At 39.1% G+C, this 20966-nt stretch overlaps 1 protein-coding gene across 1 annotated transcript in view; it reads right to left on the bottom strand.

The window, feature by feature from the left end:
* The window catches only part of MPPED1 (metallophosphoesterase domain containing 1), a 148606-nt gene extending 134709 nt beyond the window's left edge, over window positions 1–13897 (bottom strand). Inside the window, exons 1-2 of the mRNA XM_061637875.1 lie at window positions 13702–13897; window positions 4432–4613 (exon numbers count right to left, since the gene is read on the bottom strand). Of these exons, the coding sequence (XP_061493859.1) occupies window positions 4432–4613; window positions 13702–13853 (334 nt within the window). The 5' untranslated portion in view covers window positions 13854–13897. The remainder of the gene's footprint in view (window positions 1–4431; window positions 4614–13701) is intronic.
* Between the last annotated feature and the right edge of the window lie 7069 nt (window positions 13898–20966).

Below are 20966 nucleotides of genomic sequence, written 5' to 3'. Positions count from 1 at the left end.
TTAGTCTCCATCTAAATCCAAGATTTTTTTTTTTTAAAGTTAATATCACAGGATTATGGTCCGAAAAAGTTTTTGGTAATATATCCATTTTAAAAATATCCTTCGCTAAAATTTTTGACATCCAAATCATATCAATCCTCGAAAATGTTTTATGTCTTTCTGAAAAATAAGTAAATTCCTTTGCATTATCATTTATATATCTCCAGGTATCCACCAATTCTAGATGTTCCATGAGTTCAAAACAAATCTTCGGTAATTTACCTTGTGTCTCTTTGATATTTTTTTCAGAAAGCCTATCAATTTTTGGTGAGATTACCCCATTCCAGTCACCCATGACACACCAATGCTCATATGAAAACTCTGACAATTTTTCCATAAGTCCTGTATAAAACCTTGTTTTATCTTCATTGGGGGCATAAATACCCACTATCAAAATGTTTGTACCTTGTAAAGTAATTTCAACCCCCACAAATCTACCACTATCGTCCAATAATACCAATTTAGGAAGCAATTGCGGGTTAATATAGAGAACAACTCCATTTTTTTTTTTTGGTCCAGCTGAAATAAATTCTTCACCCAAATTTTTACAAATCAAATATTTAGAATCTTTCTTCTGAATATGAGTTTCTTGTAGACAAATTATATCCAATTTTAATTTTTTCAAATAATGAAACACTTTCTTTCTCTTCTGCGCCGTGTTGGCTCCATTTATATTCCAAGTTAGGTATTTGTAATCCATCGTTAAGCGTGTATTTTAAAATTTGCCTGATGCTCCTTTTGATCCATCATCTTCCTTCCCCTCCTCTGCGTATCCTTGTTGACTTTGTTTCCCAGGAACTGTATCCATATCTTTGAGTTTATCTTCTTCCATATCTTTTGAAGCTTTTCTCAAGAAGTCCCTTGCTTTTTGAACCGTATTCAATCTATATTTCTGTTGTCTGAATGTAAAAATCACTCCTTCTGGAACGTCCCACCTAAATTGAATTTTGCATTGCTTAAGTTTTTCTGTAAGGAAAGCATATTCTTTTCTCTTACGTAAAAGTCTAATAGGAATTTCCTTCATCACCAGTATTTCCTTACCATCAATTTTAAAGGTATATTTAAAGTGTTGCTGTAAAACCATATCTCTGGTCGTTTTCTTTACGAAGTGAACAAGCACATCTCTTGGAATTTTTTTCATTGTTGCATATCTGGAGTTAATTCTATAAACTTTGTCTATTTCAAATTCCATCCTATCTTCATTCAAGTCCAGAAATTTTACTAAAGCATTAACAATTTTGTCTCTAATGTCTTCACCTGTTTCCTCTGGGATTGCACGGAATCTCAAACAATGCTCTTTATTTCTCATTTCAGTCATAGCTAAATAGTCCAAATTTTTTTCTAGTTCCAGATTTAGTATATCTGTTCTATTCTCCAAGGTTTGTACCTTTTCTTTAGTATTTTTTGCATCCTCCTTTATTTGCCCAATTGTCCCTTTAATCTCATCCACTTGTGTTTTAATATAGTCTCTTATATCTGTCAATTCAGTTTTCATTTCATTCATTTCCTGTTTCATAGCATTGATCCCTTCCATTATTTTTTTAAACATTTCTGGGGGTATATCCTCTTCCTGTGTATCAATAGAACCTCTTCGCCCCTTGGTTGTTTTTTTAGTTGCCATTTTCAAAAAGAAGCCTTTAATTTCTAATATTAATCACTATTTCAGAACCTAGAGGCAATCTATTTCTTTTCTTTTTTCTCTCCACCGAAAAAAGAGTTAATATTCCAGGCCTATTATTGAAATCCAGCCAGCAGTTCTTATCTGCATCCAAGAATGCAAAACAATTCTGTTGCCAAGACTAAACAGTTATTAGCATATACGAGCAGCGGATTTATCCAAAAAGAAATAGTCCAAAGAGAAAATTAGTCCAAAATATAATAATTGCCTCTCATCCGTTTTTAAACTTTATAACTCCATATTCAAGCCAGCTTTTTGTCGTAAAAAAAGTATATAAGTTGTTTATATTTTCTTTCTTCCTTAATTATATTTAAAAGAGAAAAGGTATGACTCACCCAGGTTTCTCAGTTGCTGATTCATAAACAAATCCCTTTTATTGCAGTAATGTAAGCCGAATGATAAGATTTAGGTAGAAGTGGGCTCGCTGGTTAAGAACGTTTTAAAAAGAAAAAACGCTTCGCTTTATCCCAGTGCAGCTTGCGTGGAAGTCCAGACTCCGTCTTCAGCCGATCGGCTTGCCTTCTTATCTCAGGAATTTCCTGATCAATTCCAGCCGCCGACAGCTCAACGAAGTCTTGTGGGAGATCTGATCGGTTCTCCTATACCTTGGAGAACATTTGAGCCAGTCCAAGATTCCTCTTGGCTGGCTTTTAACCTGGAAAAAGCTTCCTCTGAGGCAGAGCTCCCTCAGAGACAACCACCAGCCAGCACCACTTCCCGGTGGCTGTATAATTTCCATGCATTCCAACAAAAGCAGTCAAGAAACGAGGAAAGGGGCAGCGAAATTTTTTTAAAAAGAGTTAAAAAGGGGTGAGGGAATCCTCATAATGGTACTGAAAAATGTGAGAAACTTAAAAAAAATAGGCTATTCTACTCTTCCCCAGACCTCAGTTTTCTGTTTTTCTTTTCCAACTGTCACTCAGCATGCACAGTCTTCATTGCACTAATTTTGGGGTTGTTCCCCCCTTAGGATTTTTTTCTTAAGTTTTTAGTTCTACAGTAAGGCCCCGCTTCCCGGCGCTCCGCTTCCCGGCGTTCTGCTAATGCAGCGGCTTTCCTCCCCTCTTTAAAAGCCGCTCTTGTGGCATTTTGCGGCATTTTAGCATTATTTTCACGCAACGCGCCCCATTAAAGTCAATGGGGTTCCGCCTTACGGCGATTTCCACTTTACAGTGGAGGTCCGGAACGGAACCCGCCGTATAAGCGGGGCCCTACTGTACAAATTTCAGGGATCCCCCAAGCATGTCAATACCTCCCTATTGTTTCTCAGTGGCCCCATTTTGGATCCATTCCTGCTGGCACTCACCACCTAAATTTGCTACTAGAGGGAGATATAACTGAAGCAAGAACAGCATTAGCCTCCTGTCTGAAAATGTCCTCACTATGACGTCTAATACACAGAAGCACAACATGATATGATACAGAAAACTGACCCTAAATTCTACAAATGAAAAGGTCAACATAAGGGATATGTTATGAATTTTCCTCTCTAAAACAGTCAAAAGGAGCAGAGGGAAATCTCTGATTAAAATGAGAGTACTCATCTGAATATCCCTTTATAATCTAATACGGATGCAGAAAGGATTTTTAAAACTTAATTTAGATTTAAAAGGCTGAAAATGCTTTCTGTATTATTCCACCTGCTGCCCTTCCCTTGTTCATCTGCTGCAAAGTCTTCTGTCATTAAAACTGGTCACTGAGTTATATTCACATACTGTACACACAAATTCACACATCATGAGATCAAATACCCACCCATTTAGGCTAGCCTTCTAAATAACAATAGGCTCAACAAGCGGCAGGTATAGTTAAAACCCTGAGAAGACTATAAAATGGTTCATTCCTGTACAGTGTTAAAATATATAACACCTTTTTCTTGCTTTACTTAAAATGAGTTTTAACCCTTAAATATCACTTCAATTTATTTATGATATATTAAACATACTGTGTTCATTCATACAAAAAAATATATATTAATTGTACATACTTAACTTAGGACTATTCATTTTAAATAGGTCTAAAATATTCAGTATCATGTGCAAATCTCCGTTTTTAACCATTTTTTCCTATTCTTCCTTTGAGAGATAATTCACGAAAAAAATCAGGCAAAGTAGAAATCCAAATACATTTTGACTCATGGCAATAATGGCTCAGCAAGTCAGTAACACAAACAAGAGTTTATTCTTTGTTTTAAAGCAAAACCCTATAGGAGTACCTGTAGATTACTGTTTGTTTGCCCAATGGAACAGAATTTCTGTTATCAGTGCCAATGGTTTGCTACAAGAGGCATCTACATATCTGTCCAAGGCAGCAGCCACATGCAGGTTTTGCTTTGTTTGGATTTGAGGGCTGCAGTGCTGCTGAGCCTCAGACAGAAAAATTAGCAGCCTCCAGGGTAAAACAAATATTTACAATGTTTGCAAGAGTTTTTATATAAATTATTAAAGGTTCAACTGTTAAGTTGTAGCTAAAAGTTGCTGAATACCTTGTCCAGTTTAAAAATTCTAAAAACAAAAATGCATATTGCTTCTTCTTACAGCTGAATCACACAGTAATATGATTTTCCTCACTGTGTTGATCGCTTACTTCAACACCAAGGCAAAATTAAAATTCATAATTCCTAAGAGCATGGTGTTTTACTCAGAAGCAGAGTTGTGGTTTTATTCACTAATTAAATGAAACTATTTCACAATTATTTGTAACATGATACTCACCTAACCATTCATTGAATTTTTTAACTTCACTTGGAAGTCCCAGTTCAGTGAAATCACCAGCATGTATTAAAACATCACCATATGGCATTTGGATTGGATCTGTTCTGGAGTGAGTATCAGATACGCAGACAAAACGTGTGTATCCTGGAGGCTTAGGAGCATCATGTGGAACAGGATCCACCCTATGTGAAAAGCATTGAGGCACTGTTTAAAATATAAATATATGACCATATTATTTACATACCTAGTTTGTAATTCAGGTACACTGTCACCATGTTATGACATAGCAATTTAGAATACTCAAACAGGCAAGCAATGCTTTTTTCAGCTCTTGAGAGTTTTCAATAATTTTTGGACAAAATATAAGTGTAAAAATAAATCAGAAATGTGTTTTACTTTATAGCTATTTTTAAAGTTATCACTAATAAATAAATGCCTCTTCTTTCCGAGTGAGATTTTATCCTTCTTGTTGAAGTTCAGTTAACATACCATTTAGAGAAAACCTTTAAATATATTTTTCTAATTGTATTTGTACAAATTTATCAATATTTTTAAAAAATTAAATTAGATACTGTGGCTTTTGTGTAGTGAATTTGGAGTGAGTTAATTTGGAGAGAGTTTACATGATCATGATTGCAAACCTGCAGATATAAATTTCTTATGCTGCAATCCTAACCCCACTTACCTGAGAGTAAGACCCATACTTTAAAGTAGGCGTGGTTAAGATTGCAGCTTAAAGAATCAATTCTATTAACATTTACATTAACATGTATTATGCATAATTGAAGTGTCCGTAAGTTTCCAAAGAAAACCAGTTTGACGAAGTACAAGAAAATTAGTTGTTTAATGACAGGTACACAAATGCAGAGAGATCTCTTGAAACACAAACATAAAAAATAACGTATAAATTGGGTTGTGTCCAGCAGTGGCTGATGAGGCAGTTTGTTCATGAGAATCTTGCTCGCTCTACCACTGCAGTACAATCAAGTTGGAGGACAAATCACATCCTTACTGATAATCGTTGGGAGGCAGCAGCGGAGGCAGGGCAGTATGGAAACTGTCTGTTAGCAGCTCTTGCTGAAGTCAGCAACCTGCACCTGTGCCAGGGGACAGCTAGGTGTAAGCAAAGGGACACTTGCACAATTCTGACAAGATCCACGGCCAGCATCCGCTGCCATCTCCCAACAGTTGCTGGAAAATGCATGATTTTCCCTTCCATCTTGACTGACCCACAGTAGTGCTTCACAAGCCATTTTTGGTTATGTCTCATATACCCATGTTACAATACATTATAAACACTTCATAATAACACATCTAGTGCTAGGTACCTTTGAGTAGAATATTAAGTTCTGAAGTTTTACAGCGCAATTAAATGGTAAGGTACTACTTCACATAAGTTAGATGCAATGAAACATATGATATTCATAAATCTGAAAATTTTAAGCTAACTGTCCAGGGCAATTAATTAGGCTCCTATTATTTCCTAGATATTTTCATGATCGTAACATGATCCAAAAAGTAGTCATTCCAGGATTCAATATTTTAAAGACAACAACAAAATAAAGGAAAAGCCACTGACACCAAAACAAAAAAGGAAGCCTGGAGCCCTCAGTTACACAACTGGTGTAATGTACCAGTACAGATACACTAAGTGTGGCAGAGCTAGGTGCAGGTAGCTTCAAGTCAGTTCAAGTTTCTTCAGTAGGCACAAGTCTTCTGACTCCAGCCTCCAGGGTATTTTCAATTAGTAAAAGCAGATATTGTTCACAGTAATTTGCCTCTAAGTATTATTACTTGCAATGTTCCTGTCCCATTTCAGGCTACAATTAAGATATTTCAGATTAAACTTAGCATTTATATAGCACATTTCGTGTTCAAAGCACTTCATATACATTAGGAGCTCCATGGAAGAAGGGCAGGGTAGAAATGTAAATTATAAATAACTATCATCAGCTCAGTAATCCTTACAGCTCAGTATGCTAAGGTAGGTTAGGAATAAGGTCGACCAAAAGTTCTCTGAAGAACTTTGGGGCAATTTCAAGGGTGAAAGTGGATCTGAAACGAATCCCCTTTTGTCTTACTTTGCCGCCACCACCACTTGTGTGTTGTAGGGGTGCTGGCAGGCCCCTAACTGTAACAAATCAGTCGATTTAAACCTGGAGCTACTCCCTCCCACAAAGACATGTTGACCACACTCTGGATCCACTTCGTCATACCCCTTTGGCAAGCTTTAATAAGCCAGGAGGAGCAAAGGTAAAGGAGACACCTTGCTGGCTGCATCATTACAAGCTCTTTGTTCACATAATCAGGCCACATCAACTGAAACTGATCCCAAGAATTTGCAGCACATGTTGCACTGGACACCTCACTGAAGACTGCAATGAATGTAGATGTGGCATCAAGATTGCTGGGGGGCAAGCAACTTTCCCTCAAAATTAGGCTTGCCATATTGCCCAGTTAGTCAGGTTATACCTGGATTCTAGCCACTCTACCTGGTACCTACCTTAGCCCATTAGGTGGCCTGGATTCCCAGCTTTCAGTTTTAAAAAAAGCAAGTCTCTAGCCCTTGTGGATCCAGAGATACAAGGCAAATGTGGAGGCAGTTTTCTGCCCGTTTTGTGAGATACATTAGGAGCTCCTTGGAAGAAGGGCAGGACAGAAATGTAAATAATAAATAACTATCATCAGCTCAGTAATCCTTACAGCACAGTATGGTAAAGTAGATGAGTAGGTCAGTAATAAGGTCAGCCAAAAGTTCTCTGAAAAACTTTGGGGTGATTTCAGGGGTGAAAGTGTCTATTCCCGCCTTCCATTGTTGTTAGCCAATGAGGAATACCACAGCTGTCCTGGGAAGGTCAAGAATTTTAGCCTGCCTGTCTGCTGCATATGCAGATTCTAGCAGTTTAGAAAACTGCACATGCTCACTTGTTCAACACATGCAGCTCCACCCCTTACCATAGACTTTATGGCTGCATCAGCAAGGAAAAGCAGCATTCATCTCAATTGCCTCTGTGTCTCAGGGTATGTGTCTTAAGTGCTGAATGTAATGGGAGGGCCTGCCTGCCACCACGAAAGATAGAATAAAGGGGGCTGAATCCACCAAATGCTCCCTCCCAGAACAAATATAAAAGCAAACCTCGCTGTAGAAAAGGCTGATCTGTTAGCATTTACATTTTTTGGCCCTGCCCCCACCCTGTTAATTGGTGCTTTGTTGTTCTTATGTGCCTTCAAGTTGATTATGACTTATAGCGATCTCCAAGAGCACCTGTCGTAAACCACACTGTTCAGATCTTGTAAGTTCAGGTCTGTGGCTTCCTTTATGGAACCAATCCATCTCTTGTTTGGCCTTCCTCTTTTTCTACTCCCTGCCGTTTTCCCCAGCATTATTGTGTTTTCTAGTGAATCATGTCTTCTCATGATGTGTCCAAAGTATGATAATCTCAATTTCATCATTTTAGCTTCTAGTGACAGTTCTGGTTTAATTTGTTCCAACACCCAATTATTGGTCTTTTTTGCAGTACATGGTATGCGCAAAGCTCTCCTCCAACACCACATTTCAAAGGAGTTGATTTTTCTCCTATCTGCTTTTTTCACTGTCCAACTTTCACATCCATACATAGAGACTGGGAATACCATGGTCTGAATGATCCTGACTTTGGTGTTCAGTGATACATCTTTGCATTTGAGAACCTATTCTAGTTCTCTCACAGCTGCCCTCCCCAGTCCTAGCCTTCTTCTGATTTCTTGACTATTGTCTCCAGTTTGGTTAATGACTGTGCCGAGGTATTGATAATCCTTGACAAGTTCAATGTCCACATTATCAAAGTTGCATAAATCTTCTTTTGTCATTACTTTAGTCTTTTTTGACGTTCAGCTGCAGTCCTGCTTTTGTGCTTTGCTCTTGAACTTTTATCAGCATTCGCTTCAAATTATTACTGGTTTCTGCTAAGAGTATGGTATTGTCTGCATATCTGAAATTATTGATATTTCTCCCTCCAGTTTTCACACCTCCTTCATCTTGGTCCAATCCTGCTTTCCGTATGATATGTTCAGCGCATAGATTAAACAAATAGGGTGATAAAATACACCCCTGTCTCACACCCTTTCTGATGGGGAACCCATCAGTTTCTCCATATTCTGTCCTTACAGTAGCCTCTTGTCCAGAGCATAGGTTGCGCATCAGGACAATCAGATGCTGTGGCACCCCCATTTCTTTTAAAGCTTTCTAAGTAAAGTGTTGGAATGCAGCCTCACTCACCCTGTTGCCTGGCAGAGCCTCTGTTCAGCAATTCAGAACAGACTAAAAAGTATTTTTAATACTTTTCCTTCTTCAAAATGACTGGCAGGCATCTCCCTACCAAAGATCACTCCACTTCATTTCCTCTCCAGGGATGGATGGGTGTGTGCGGGTGTGTAGACACGTATTCATATACATATTCAGTGCAACTCTTCCCCCCCCCAACACCAACAGGAATGGAACAATCCACCCCACGCTCACCAGCTAAAGGGATTTGCTTACTATGTGGTATATTTTGCTCTTAGTGCTACATGTGTGTCCCCTGGCAATAGCGGAAATCTCTTATTCTTAATGCCAAATTTTAGAGGCAAGCTTCAAATTTAGTGCTGGAGAATGCACTCAGCACATATTTAGAAGATCCATTTTCTTTATTGTTGTTGTTATATGCCTTCAAGTCGATTACAACTTATGGTGTGCCTATGAATCAGCGACCTCCAATAGCAATTTCTTTATTACTATTCCAATATTCAAAGCCCAATTGTTGTTTTTGCAAAGACTGGGGAGAATTTCTTTTATTTAAAATTTGAAATGAAAATGATTGGTTTCTAGTGATCTTCTTTCAAAAACATATTTTGCTATGTAAACTACTTTGGGAACTTTTTATTGAATAAATTGAATAAATATTTTTATTACTACTACTATTTTGGTGGAACTACTAGCCAGTGTGGTGTAGTGGTTAAGGTGTTTGTTGGACTACGACCTGGGAGACCAGGTTCGAATCCCCACATAGCCATGAAGCTCACTAGGTGCCTTGGGCCAGTCACTGCCTCTCAGCCTCATGAAAACCCTATTCATAGGGTCGCCATAAGCCGGAATTGACTTGAAGGCAGTACAATTACTTTTTCCCCCTATTATTGGAAAACCAGTTGGTTTCTCAATATTCTGTCCTTACAGTAGCCTCTTGTGCAGAGTATAGGTTGCGCAGCAGGACACTCAGATGCTGTGGCACCCCCATTTCTTTTAAAGCATTCCATAGTTTTTCATGATCTACACAATCCAAGGCTTTGCTGTAATCTATAAAGCGCAGGGTGATTTATTCCTTGGTCCATTCCATTATCCAACGTATGTTTGCAATATGATCTCTGGTGCCTCTTCCCTTTCTAAATCCAGCTTGGACGCCTGGCATTTCTTGCTCCATATATGGTAAGAGCCTTTGTTGTAGAATCTTGAGTAAATTACTTTACTTGCACGAGATATTAAGGCAATAATTAAGTTCAATAATTACTGCATTCCCTGGGATCCCCTTTCTTTGGAACTGGGATGTATATTGAACACTTCCAATCTGTGGGAATTGTTTAGTTTTCCATATTTGTTGACAAATTTTTGTCAGAATTTGAACAGATTCGGTCTCAGTAGCTTGTAGCAACTCTATTGGTATGCCATCTGTTCCTGGTGATTTTTTCTTCCAAGTATTGCAAGAGTAACTTTCACCTCACATTCTAAAATTTCTGATTCTTCATCATATGGTTCCTCCATGAATGAATCTGTCATCCTGGCATTTCTTTTATAGAGTTCTTCAGTGTATTGCTTCCATCTTGATCAGTCAGTGTGTTCCCCTGTTGATCACCAACCCTACTCTTGGTTTAAATTTCCCTTTCATTTCTCTAATCTTTTAGAATAGGGCTCTTGTTCTACCCTACCTCTTCTATTTCTATACAATAATTATTGTAATAGTTCACTTTGTCCCTACGTACTAGTCACTGTACTGTTGCATTTAGGGTTCTAACCATGTTTCTGTCTCCTTTTGCTTTTGCTTTCCTTCTCTCTTGAACCATTTTAAGAGTTTCTTCAGTCATCCATTGAGGTCTTTCTCTCTTTTTAACTAGAGATATTGTCTTTTTGCATTCTTCCCTGATATTGTCTCTGATTCAGTCCACAGTTCTTCTGGTTCTCTGTCAACTAATTTTAAAGCCTCAAATCTCTTCCTTATTTGATCTTTATATTCTTCTGGGATGTTATTTAAATTGTATTTTGGCATTACTTTGATTTTCGATATGACCAGTTCATGATCTGTACCACAGTCTGCTCCTGGTCTTGTTTTCACAGAAAGTATGGAACTTCTCCATCTTCTGCTACCAATTATATAATCAATTTGATTCCTATATTGACCATTTGGTGATGTCCACATGTACAGTCGTCTTTTCGGTTGCTCAAGAAACGTGTTTGCAAGAAACAAATTACTGGCTTCACAGAATTCAATAAGTCTTTCTCCTGCTTCATTTCTGTCTCCTAAGCCCCAGTTCCCCACAATTCCTAGTTCTTCTCTGTTCCCTACTTTTGCATTCCAGTCCCCCATGATTATCAGCACATCTTGTTTTGGTGTGTGATCAATTTCTTCCTGTACTTCTGCGTAAAATCTCTCCATTTGCTCTTCTTCTGTGTTTGCCATTGGAGCGTAGATTTGGATGATGGTTATGTTAATAGGTTTCCCGTTTAATCTCATTGATATCACTCGCTCAGACCTTGCGTTGTAGCTCCTAATTGCTTTTGCTACATCACTTCTCACTATTAAAGCAACCCCTTTTCTTCTTAATTTCTCATTTCCTGCATAAAATATTTTGTAGTTGCCTGATTGAAAATGTCACATTCCTGTCAATTTTAACTCACAGTATTGTACTGTTGATGCGTTCCATTTCTTGCTTGACAATTTCTAATTTTCCCTGGTTCATGCTTCTCACATTCCATGTTCCTATTGTGTACTCTGGACTCTCCTTTTGCATCTGTGCGCATCAGCCTCTGGACTTCCTTTCAGCTTTGACCCAGCTGTGTCATTAGTCATAGTGCTACTCATACTTGTCCTTTGTTCTTCCCCAGTAGCTCGGTGACTGCCTTCTGACCTAGGAGTCTCATCTTCCAGCACCATCTCATGTTGCATTTTGGATACTCTGTTCATAGGGGTTTCGTGGTAAGAGGTATTCAGAGGTGGTTTACCATTGCCTTCCTCTGACTTTGGATGCATCTTAGTCTGGTGTCTTAGCTTTGACCATTCCGCTTTGGGTACTTCAGACTTATGCAGGGGTAGAGTCTGGTGTTGGAAAGGATTTTATGATAGCTCTGCTTGCTTTGAAGCTAATTAGAGAACATTATTGACTGAACTGATAATATTGAAATCTTGATTTCTATCTGTTACAGGTTGTACTGTTCATTTCACATTTCCTAATTGTTGCTAAGACAACCTCTCCGTCACAATATTGCTTTTAACTGACTGACTGTGGATTTTTATTGTTTTTGTAAGCTGCCCTGAGGGTAGGATATAAATCCTCTAAATAAATAAATTAATAAATATTCCAAAGTATTGGAAACTAGAATCTAGGCATTTAAGGCTGAAAATGTAAGTTTCAAAAAGATTCCTCATATCCTCCCCCCCATTATTTGGTGGTAATTACTAGGCACAAAACAAAACAACTAGACAATGCAACCATTAATATGCATATAATTTGCATAATATGCAGATTAGCCCATAAGGATTTGTGGAGCTGGAATAAGGCAACTCCACTCAAAGTGCCTTGCAAATAATTCACAGTGGGCTTCTGAAGGGTCTAAAACTCAATTTCCTGGAAAAGGATGTCATCGGATCCCACAATACGAAAAAGCTCCACTGCATGACTACTTCAGGATGCAATGGATGTAGAGAAGTAGGCCTTCTTCACTGCCCTCACCACCACACAATAACAGTTATGTTGTTTCACTTGTGGCCAATCGGCGTCACAGCACATCTTTCGCCACTTGCACTCTAGCCAATATCCAGCCCATTTCATTGCTCTCAATTCCCTGGTGTACCAAGATGCAAATGAGCTCTGCAATGCCAGAGAGGATGCTCAGGGGCAACCATGGCAAGAGCCCAACGTGTCTCATTGTTCCATAGTGTGATAACGGCTTTAACAGGGACACTGCTCTATCACATCCTCCTTGCATGTAAATTCTCTGCTGCATCCAGATTCACTTTTTTGTGCAACTGTTGCTGACCTGAATTAAAAGGAGCCTGAATATGTTTTGAGAACATACTTTAGATCAGGGTTCTCAAAGTGAGTTATAGAAGTTTCCCTAGGCTCCTTTTAGCCCAGATTGATGGCAGTTGCACCAGCAGCAAGGGGCAGAGAGAATACACAATCCTTTGCTCAACCTGATCTCTCAACACCAATTAATTGTAAGTCTGCACTGGGCCAATGTATGCAGTTTGCATGCCAAGTATGCACAATACATGTTTGGTTTTTGAAAAAGCATGCCCTACAATTTCAGACTCATTAAGCCAATCGCTACTATAACCCTTTTCCAGTTACCAAAGGAAAACCGTTCTCCAACCAAAAGAGAAAAAGTGTATATGTCATGATTTTTTACCAGAATGTTTTACAATACTGTTAATACTTCATTTGATTGTTATGGCTAAATATATTCTTCTTTCCCTTCCGGCTCTCAACTTTATTAGCACGATTCATTTTGCAATTATGATCTTCCATATTACATTAAAAGTAAATCACCCCTCAGAGTAATTAACTTTACAGATGTTTTCACTATATAGAAAAAGTCAAAACAAACACATTAATTTTATTACACTTTAAGCACCCTCTGCCTTTCACATACTGTCAGAATTAAAGTAAGATCTGTCAGATGGGTGCCCACTCTATTTCATTAGTTGCTGCCATTCTTGAATCTCTAGCCAAACAATGGGGTTCATTTTGTTCTAAAACAGGCTTCATATTAAAAAAAAAAGCTATTCATATAAGGATGTGGGATGGTTACTGATTAATGGTACAATACAGTACTAAAATTCCTAGAATTGCCTGTTGCCATTTTATTAAATACCAAGTGCAGCAACAGTGTTCCCGCTTGCATCCATTAATAAAAAATACCTGTTTCCCCCAAACAGTATTCCCTAGATTCCCATTTCTGACTGGCCCATCAAATACCACATTGACATAGCAATAACCATTCAATAGTCTGTTCTATAGCAATAACAGAACTATAATACTTACATTTGCACATGCGGGGGCTGGAAACGTCCCTGGTTAATGTTGTAGAACGTGAACGCCTGTGTTGGGTTTGAGCTGTACTCATCAACTTCAATTATTAGTCTACTGTGTTGATGCCTCCTAGCTGTCATAATGTGTGACTGGGCAAACGCCATGCTTGCTCTGTGTGGTGATACCGCTTTTTCAGGGAAACATCTCCACTATCTTCCTATACTGGCTCAAAATGTCCATGTTCTTTCCTTTACCTCATCATGTACAACTTTCTCTTCTGAAAACCTAAAAGCAGATTGGAAAAGATTTAGTTGGCATAAGTGTTTGACAGTTAATCTGCTCGAGATACACTTTATTTAATGTCAGATAGAGATTTAGGAGAGGAATGCTAACAATCTGAAGATTTCATTACAAAACTCTCCAACTCAGCAATTCGATGAATATACATGTTTTAGTAGGTGAGTAAGGAGGAAAACAAACTTGTCAAAGAACACATGGTACAACATGTTCCAATGGTAAGAACTTTTAATCACAAATCTACTGAACAATGCATTACTGCTTAGAAATTGCATGTCACATTTTTAATGTTTTGTAAACACACTTATTTAATTTCAGTTCCCCCTATTCTCAGCGTATTAGTGAATGTTTATATTATTGCTGCAGTCGACTGCATGCCTGTGCATGAAGAGATTACAAGTGTGTGTTCCAAAGAAATCAGAATAAGGTATGTTTCTCCTATGGTTCAGTGGCATTCACAAAAACATGAATTACCCAGAGGAATGTTATAACAGTTATAACTGAAAATGCTTTGTTGAATCTAGAAAATGGTTGTCACAAATATATATTCATTTCGTGATTATTTTTTCTCCCAAAAATAGGATTTATAAAGCTAAGTATTCTAGACTGGCTGTACAAAATCTAAATTGTTTGGGCATCCACATCATGTCTTACACATGATAAAGTTACACTCATTTGAAATGAAAATGGACTGCCTTCAAGTCGATCCCGACTTATGGCGACCCTATGAACAGGGATTTCATGGTCAGCGGTATTCAGAGGGGGTTTACCATTGTCTCCCTCTGAGGATAGTCCTCCCCAGATGGCTAGGCCTGCTCAGCTTGCCACAGCTGCACAAGCCAGTCCCTTCCTGGTCCGCAAGTGCCAGCTGGGGGACAACTGGGCTCCTTGGGACTAAGCACCTTGCCCACAGCTGCACAGATGGCATGGTACGTAACCCCTAAGCCACTCACTGTGGGGATGATCTTTAGCTGGCCCTTTACCCCCAGGAGACACAAGAGGGGATTTGAACTCACAGACTCTGGACTCCCAGCCAGACTCTCCTCCCAACTGTACTATACCATATTACCAGTAAACCCTGCCTCCCTACCCATTACTAACCATCCTTCCAACACCATCTAACCAAGCCCAAGCTCTATCTATCTGTTAACTGCCATCTACCCCTTATAAAAACCATCATCCCCCATTCTTTCAGCCAGTCAACACATAGCATTCACAAACATTCCAACTCACTCATACCCCCTCCCTTCCCAAGTTTGGATAATTGGTCAGTTGCCTGCTTTGGATGGGGTCATACTCCCTCTGAAAGAGCAGGTTAGTAGTCTGGGAGTGCTCCTGGATCCATCCTTGTCACTAGAGGCTCATGTGATCTCTGTGGCTAGGAGTGTCTTTTACCAGCTTTGGCTGGTAAGACAACTGTGGCCATTTCTGGACTGGGATAGCCTGACCACTGTTATCCATGCACTGGTAACCTTCAGGCTGGATTACTGTAATGCACTCAATGTGGAGCTGCCCTTGAGGTTGGTCCGGAAGCTGCAGCTGGTGCAAAATGGAGCGGCGAGACTGCTCACTGGGGCAGGGTATCGTCAACATGTCACCCCACTGCTGAAAGAATTGCACTGGCTGCCCATTAGCTACTGGACCAAGTTCAAGGTTCTAGTTATGGTGTACAAAGCCCTATACAGCTCAGGACCAGGATACCTGAAAGATTATCTTACCCCTTATATATCAAGTCAATCACTGTGCTCTGCAGGTGAGGGCCTCCTGCAGATATCAGGAGATCCGTTCCACACAACATAGGAAGCAGACCTTTAGTGTTGTGTTTTGCTTTAATGTGTTTTTAAAGATGTTTTGTTTTAATATATTTTAAAGTCTGTTTTTAAGAGTGTTTTTAGTGTTTTGTTTGCTGCACTGAACTCCTTCTGGGAGGAAGAGCGGGATATAAAATAAATAAATAAATCTAATAAAACCTATAACAACATACATACAGCATATAACATTGAAACAACACAATACTGACTTTCTCTCAGGTTTGGACAAGCAAATGTATTGTCTGCTTTTTTATATATTTACTCAGACTTCCACCAAAATATCAAGTTTCAAATCTTGCACCTAGTTTTTTTTTAATTGATCATCCACTTTCTATGTATTTAGCAGTATATTATACAGTCTGAGATCTGGTGGCGGGGGGGGGGATAGACCCAATCTTGGGTCATGCTTAATCTCAGATGTGTTTGTAAAAGAACCTTTCATTGGAAAAAAGTGGTTTTGCACACCTGATTTCCCCCCCAAGTTTCCCTTTGAAAAATCAAGCTATACATACATTTGGGAGGGTTTTTTTTTTAGCAATTTAGAGGCTTGGAAGTATCTCTGCAAAGAAAACTCTGTAAAAATTAGGCATGAGTATTAGGCCATGTGCAAGTTTCTCTTTGGATTCTAGCCGTATCCTGCCTGGAATAATTCTGTCTGTTTGTTTACAGTATCAATAGTTTGTCAACTCTAATTCTAACATATTTTAAAAATAATTTCATCATTGCCTGTCTCAATCTCTCATGCTTTTCAGTGCAAGCAGGAATAGTGGAAACTCACAGTTTCAAAGCACAAAGGTATTCATCATTACATGTTCACATTGCACCTCCTGAAAAACACAAAATATTAACAGAATTAACATCACTGGAGTGATCTCTGGGTGATGGTTATGCGCCTCCCAAACAGCACTGGCTTATATCACAGGAACTCCAGAGTTAACAAACTGATCTGAAGGAAAATCAAAACTTCTTTGATTTGAAAGAAAAAAACCCTAAAAACTGAGAAAAATACTTTGGACTCAGTTGTAATAAACTGGGAATGGGCAATCTGGGCATTTTACCAGCTATATGGAAAACGTTATCTTAAATCCAGAAGGCCGCATTCAGTTTGTTAGGCAACAAACCAGGCTATGGTCTGAAGGCACATGAGGCCAGCAGCTTGCTGAAGCTAAGCAGCGTCAGGGCTGGTCAGTGCCTGGATGTGAGATTGCCTGGGAATCATATGTAAGCCACTTTGGGTTTCTATCATGAAAAGAGAGGTGGGGTATAAATGTAATAAATAAATAAAATGTTTTGGAGCGTATTATTACTCAAAATACAATCCATATTTGCTCATAAAATATATATGCTGTAAAAGTAAAATGTATGTTTCATTATATTTTACTGTTTATATAATAAGTTAAATCAGCCCATGTAACATTTTATTTTCTGCATAAAGGAGGGGAACAAACCATAGAATTAGGAAGAAGAAAATTCAGAAAATGATCTAGAACATTCCATGACTTGGCTTGGACATCCAGAGCATATCTTGTTTTTTTACTTAATCATTTATTTTTTGTAATATTTTTAATTGTTATAGAACAGGGGTCGCCAACCTTTTTGGACCAGTGGGCACATTTCAATTTTTGAGAGATTGCTGGGGGGTCAGTCACAAAATGCCTGCCATGGGATTGTGGCATAACACAACATGGCTACCATGGGGGGCATGGCATAACACAAAATTAGAGAGAGTAAAGTAATGGTGAAGCTTTTCCCATAATTGTATTTCCAAAATAGAAAGGGCTTAACCCACTGAATATCTGCCTACCATATAGTGGCTAGAGGCATAAGAACCCTGTTTTTAGCAATGCCAACCCTAAACCAAGCCTAAGCTGCCATCCTGCACCCACGTACCTGGGAGTAAGCCCATTAAATACAAAGAGACTTACTTCTGAGTAGACATGTATACCATTGTAGTGAATTATTAATGAGTGCCTGGTATTTAGCTACTGCACAGCAGAAGACATGCTTAAGCCTCTTTGCAAAGTTTTCATATTTTTAATTTGCCTTTTTTGGCAGGAGTCTTTAACATCTGCAGACACTTATTGTACAGTAGTATTTGCAGAAAATAACATTAAAGGACTACTTGACATCAGACAAACCTGCCACAGGAAAGATTCATACTGTTTGTTAGTGAAAGATGAAGGGCAAACTACAGAGATTCTAAGGATTGGAAGAGAAGAAAGAAGCAGGAAAAGTGCACTAAAGTGGGGGGGGGAGCAGCTTTTTAGGACCCCAGGGATTCTTACTGCCTGGTGTCCAAACAACTCAGTTACAGGTCCAATTACAGGTCTGATTTCACTCATTGCCTAAAATCACTGACAGGCAGGAGTAGCCAGGCTGGCTCATTTCACAGAAATCACTTAGGCTTTGTTCATAGCTTTATTTCTAGGAGGTATAGATTGTTACTTTATTTTTTAAATGAAAGCTCTGCCCAGGGGTGCCAATGAAGGCCTTCATGGGTGCCATGGCACCACAAGCACCAGGCTGGTGATCCCTGTGACGCCCTTCCCTGGCTCTCCCTGTCAGGTTCCTACCTGCTCGTGGTTACTGCCTGTCTCTAGGCACCACCAGGGACTCCACCAGTCCAGACTGTCCTTTTATTGTTTCTCTCCCCGCTCTAGCACAGATCTCAACAGATCCCCCTGCTAGGCAACCACCAGTCACGTCCCAATACTAGTATTCCCAGAGACTCTGAATACTGGTATTGTTATTCTCTTCACCGCTGCCACCATTTGTTACAGTTCCCCTTCAGCCTTGGTCATTACCTTACCCTCCCTTCTGGTCTGTGAAACCCCAGCCAAGGATCAGGCCTTTGGTAAACCAAATTAAGTATTTATTAAAGATAACAAAGCTAACAAGATTAACAAGATTTCTTCTTAAGGCACATAAGCATATGGTTTTACTCAATACTAATCCGAACTCCACCCCCCTCTTTCTCCACTCTCTCCTGCCAAACAACTCTCTAAACCCCACCAAGCAACCCACTCAGTCTCTTCTCCCCCCCCCGATTCCACTCTCACTCTTCCTTTTATATGTTCAGCCATTTTAAACACTCAGCCAATCATCTAGCATTCTACTGCCCATTCACTCCCCCTCCTCTTTCACTCCACTTACCATGTATTTTCTGAACAACCAACACTTACCATATATACATTAATATAGGAACATCACAATCCCCACTATAGAATGGCAATGTGATTAGTTCTACTTGGAGTTGTAATAAGATGACATGATTGTTGTATATTTTGTCATTTTATAGATTACAGCAAAACCTTTGACTGTGTAGATCATTAAAAACTATGGAATGCTTTAAAAGAAATGGGGGTGCCACAGCATCTGATTGTCCTGATGCACAACCTATACTCTGGACAAGAGGCTACTGTAAGCAGAGAATATGGAGAAACCGATTGGTTCCCCATCGGAAAGGGTGTGAGATGGGTGTATTTTATCACCCTATTTATTTAATGTATATGCAGAACATATCATACGGAAAGCAGGATTGAACGAAGATGAAGGAGGTGTGAAAATTGCAGGGAGAAATATTAATAATTTAAGATATGCAGATGATACCATACTACTAGCAGAAACTAGTAATGATTTGAAATGAATGCTGGTGAAAGTTCAAGAGCAAAGCACAAAAGCAGGACTACAGCTGAACGTCAAAAAGACTACAGTAACGACAACAGAAGATTTATGCAACTTTACAGTTGACAATGAGGACATTGAACTTGTCAAGGATCAATACCTTGGCACAGTCATTAACCAAACTGGAGAGAATAGTCAAGAAATCAGAAGAAGGCTAGGACTGGGGAGGGCAGCTATGAGAGAACTAGAAAAGGTCCTCAAATGTAAAGATGTATCACTGAACACTAAAGTCAGGATCAATCAGACCATGGTATTCCCGATCTCTATATATGGATGTGAAAGTTGGACAGTGAAAAAAGCAGATGAAAGAAAAATCAACTCATTTGAAATGTGGTGTTGGAGGAGAGCTTTGTGCATATCATGGACTGTGAAAAAGACAAATAATTGGGTGTTAGAACAAATTAAACCAGAACTGTCGCTAGAAGCTAAAATGATTAAACTTTATCATACTTTGGACACTTAATGAGAAGACATGATTCTCTAGAAAAGACAATCATGCTGGGAAAAACAGAAGGGTGTAGAAAAAGAGGAAGGCCAAACAAGAGATGGATTGATTCCATAAAGGAAGCCACAGACCTGAACTTACAAGATCTGAACAGGGTGGTTCATGACAGATGCTCTTGGATGCTCGCCATAAGTCGTAGTCAACTTGGACGCACGTAACAATAACAAAAACCCTTGAGCACAGTAATGTAGAAAGGTGTGGGAAATATTTGGCCCTCCAGATGTTGTTGAACTACAACTCACATCATCCATGGTCATTGGCCATGCTTGCTGAGGCTGATGGGAGTTCCTAGTTTAGGAACATCTGGAGGGGATTGGTAAAAAGAAAGCTGAAAAACAAAGTCCAGAGGGTCACATCACTCGAAAATGCTTGGAAGTTGTTTAAAAACACTATATTAGAAGCTCAACTGGAGTGCATACCGCAGATCAGAAAAGGTACCGCCAGGGCCAAGAAGATGCCAGCATGGTTAACGAGCAAAGTCAAGGACGCTCTTAGAGGCAAAAAGTCTTCCTTCAGAAAATGGAAGTCTTGTCCAAATGAAGAAAATAAAAAAGAACACAAACTCTGGCAAAAGAAATGCAAGAAGACAATAAGGGATGCTAAAAAAGAATTTGAGGAGCACATTGCTAAGAACATAAAAACCAACAACAAAAAATTCTATAAATACATTCAAAGCAGGAGACCATCTAGGGAGGCGATTGGACCCTTGGATGATAAGGGAGTCAAAGGTGTACTAAAGAACGATAAGGAGATTGCAGAGAAGCTAAATGAATTCTTTGCATCTTTCTTCACAGTGGAAGATATAGGGCAGATCCCTGAATCTGAACTAACATTTGCAGGAAGGGATTCTGAGGAACTGAGACAAATAGTGGTAACGAGAGAGGAAGTTCTAGGCTTAATGGACAATATAAAAACTGACAAATCACCGGGCCCGGATGGCATCCACCCGAGAGTTCTCAAAGAACTCAAATGTGAAATTG

This window comes from Rhineura floridana, chromosome 8, assembly GCF_030035675.1.
Source record: "Rhineura floridana isolate rRhiFlo1 chromosome 8, rRhiFlo1.hap2, whole genome shotgun sequence".
NCBI classification, from domain to species: domain Eukaryota; kingdom Metazoa; phylum Chordata; class Lepidosauria; order Squamata; family Rhineuridae; genus Rhineura; species Rhineura floridana.
This window is presented reverse-complemented; position numbering and strand designations above follow the sequence as displayed.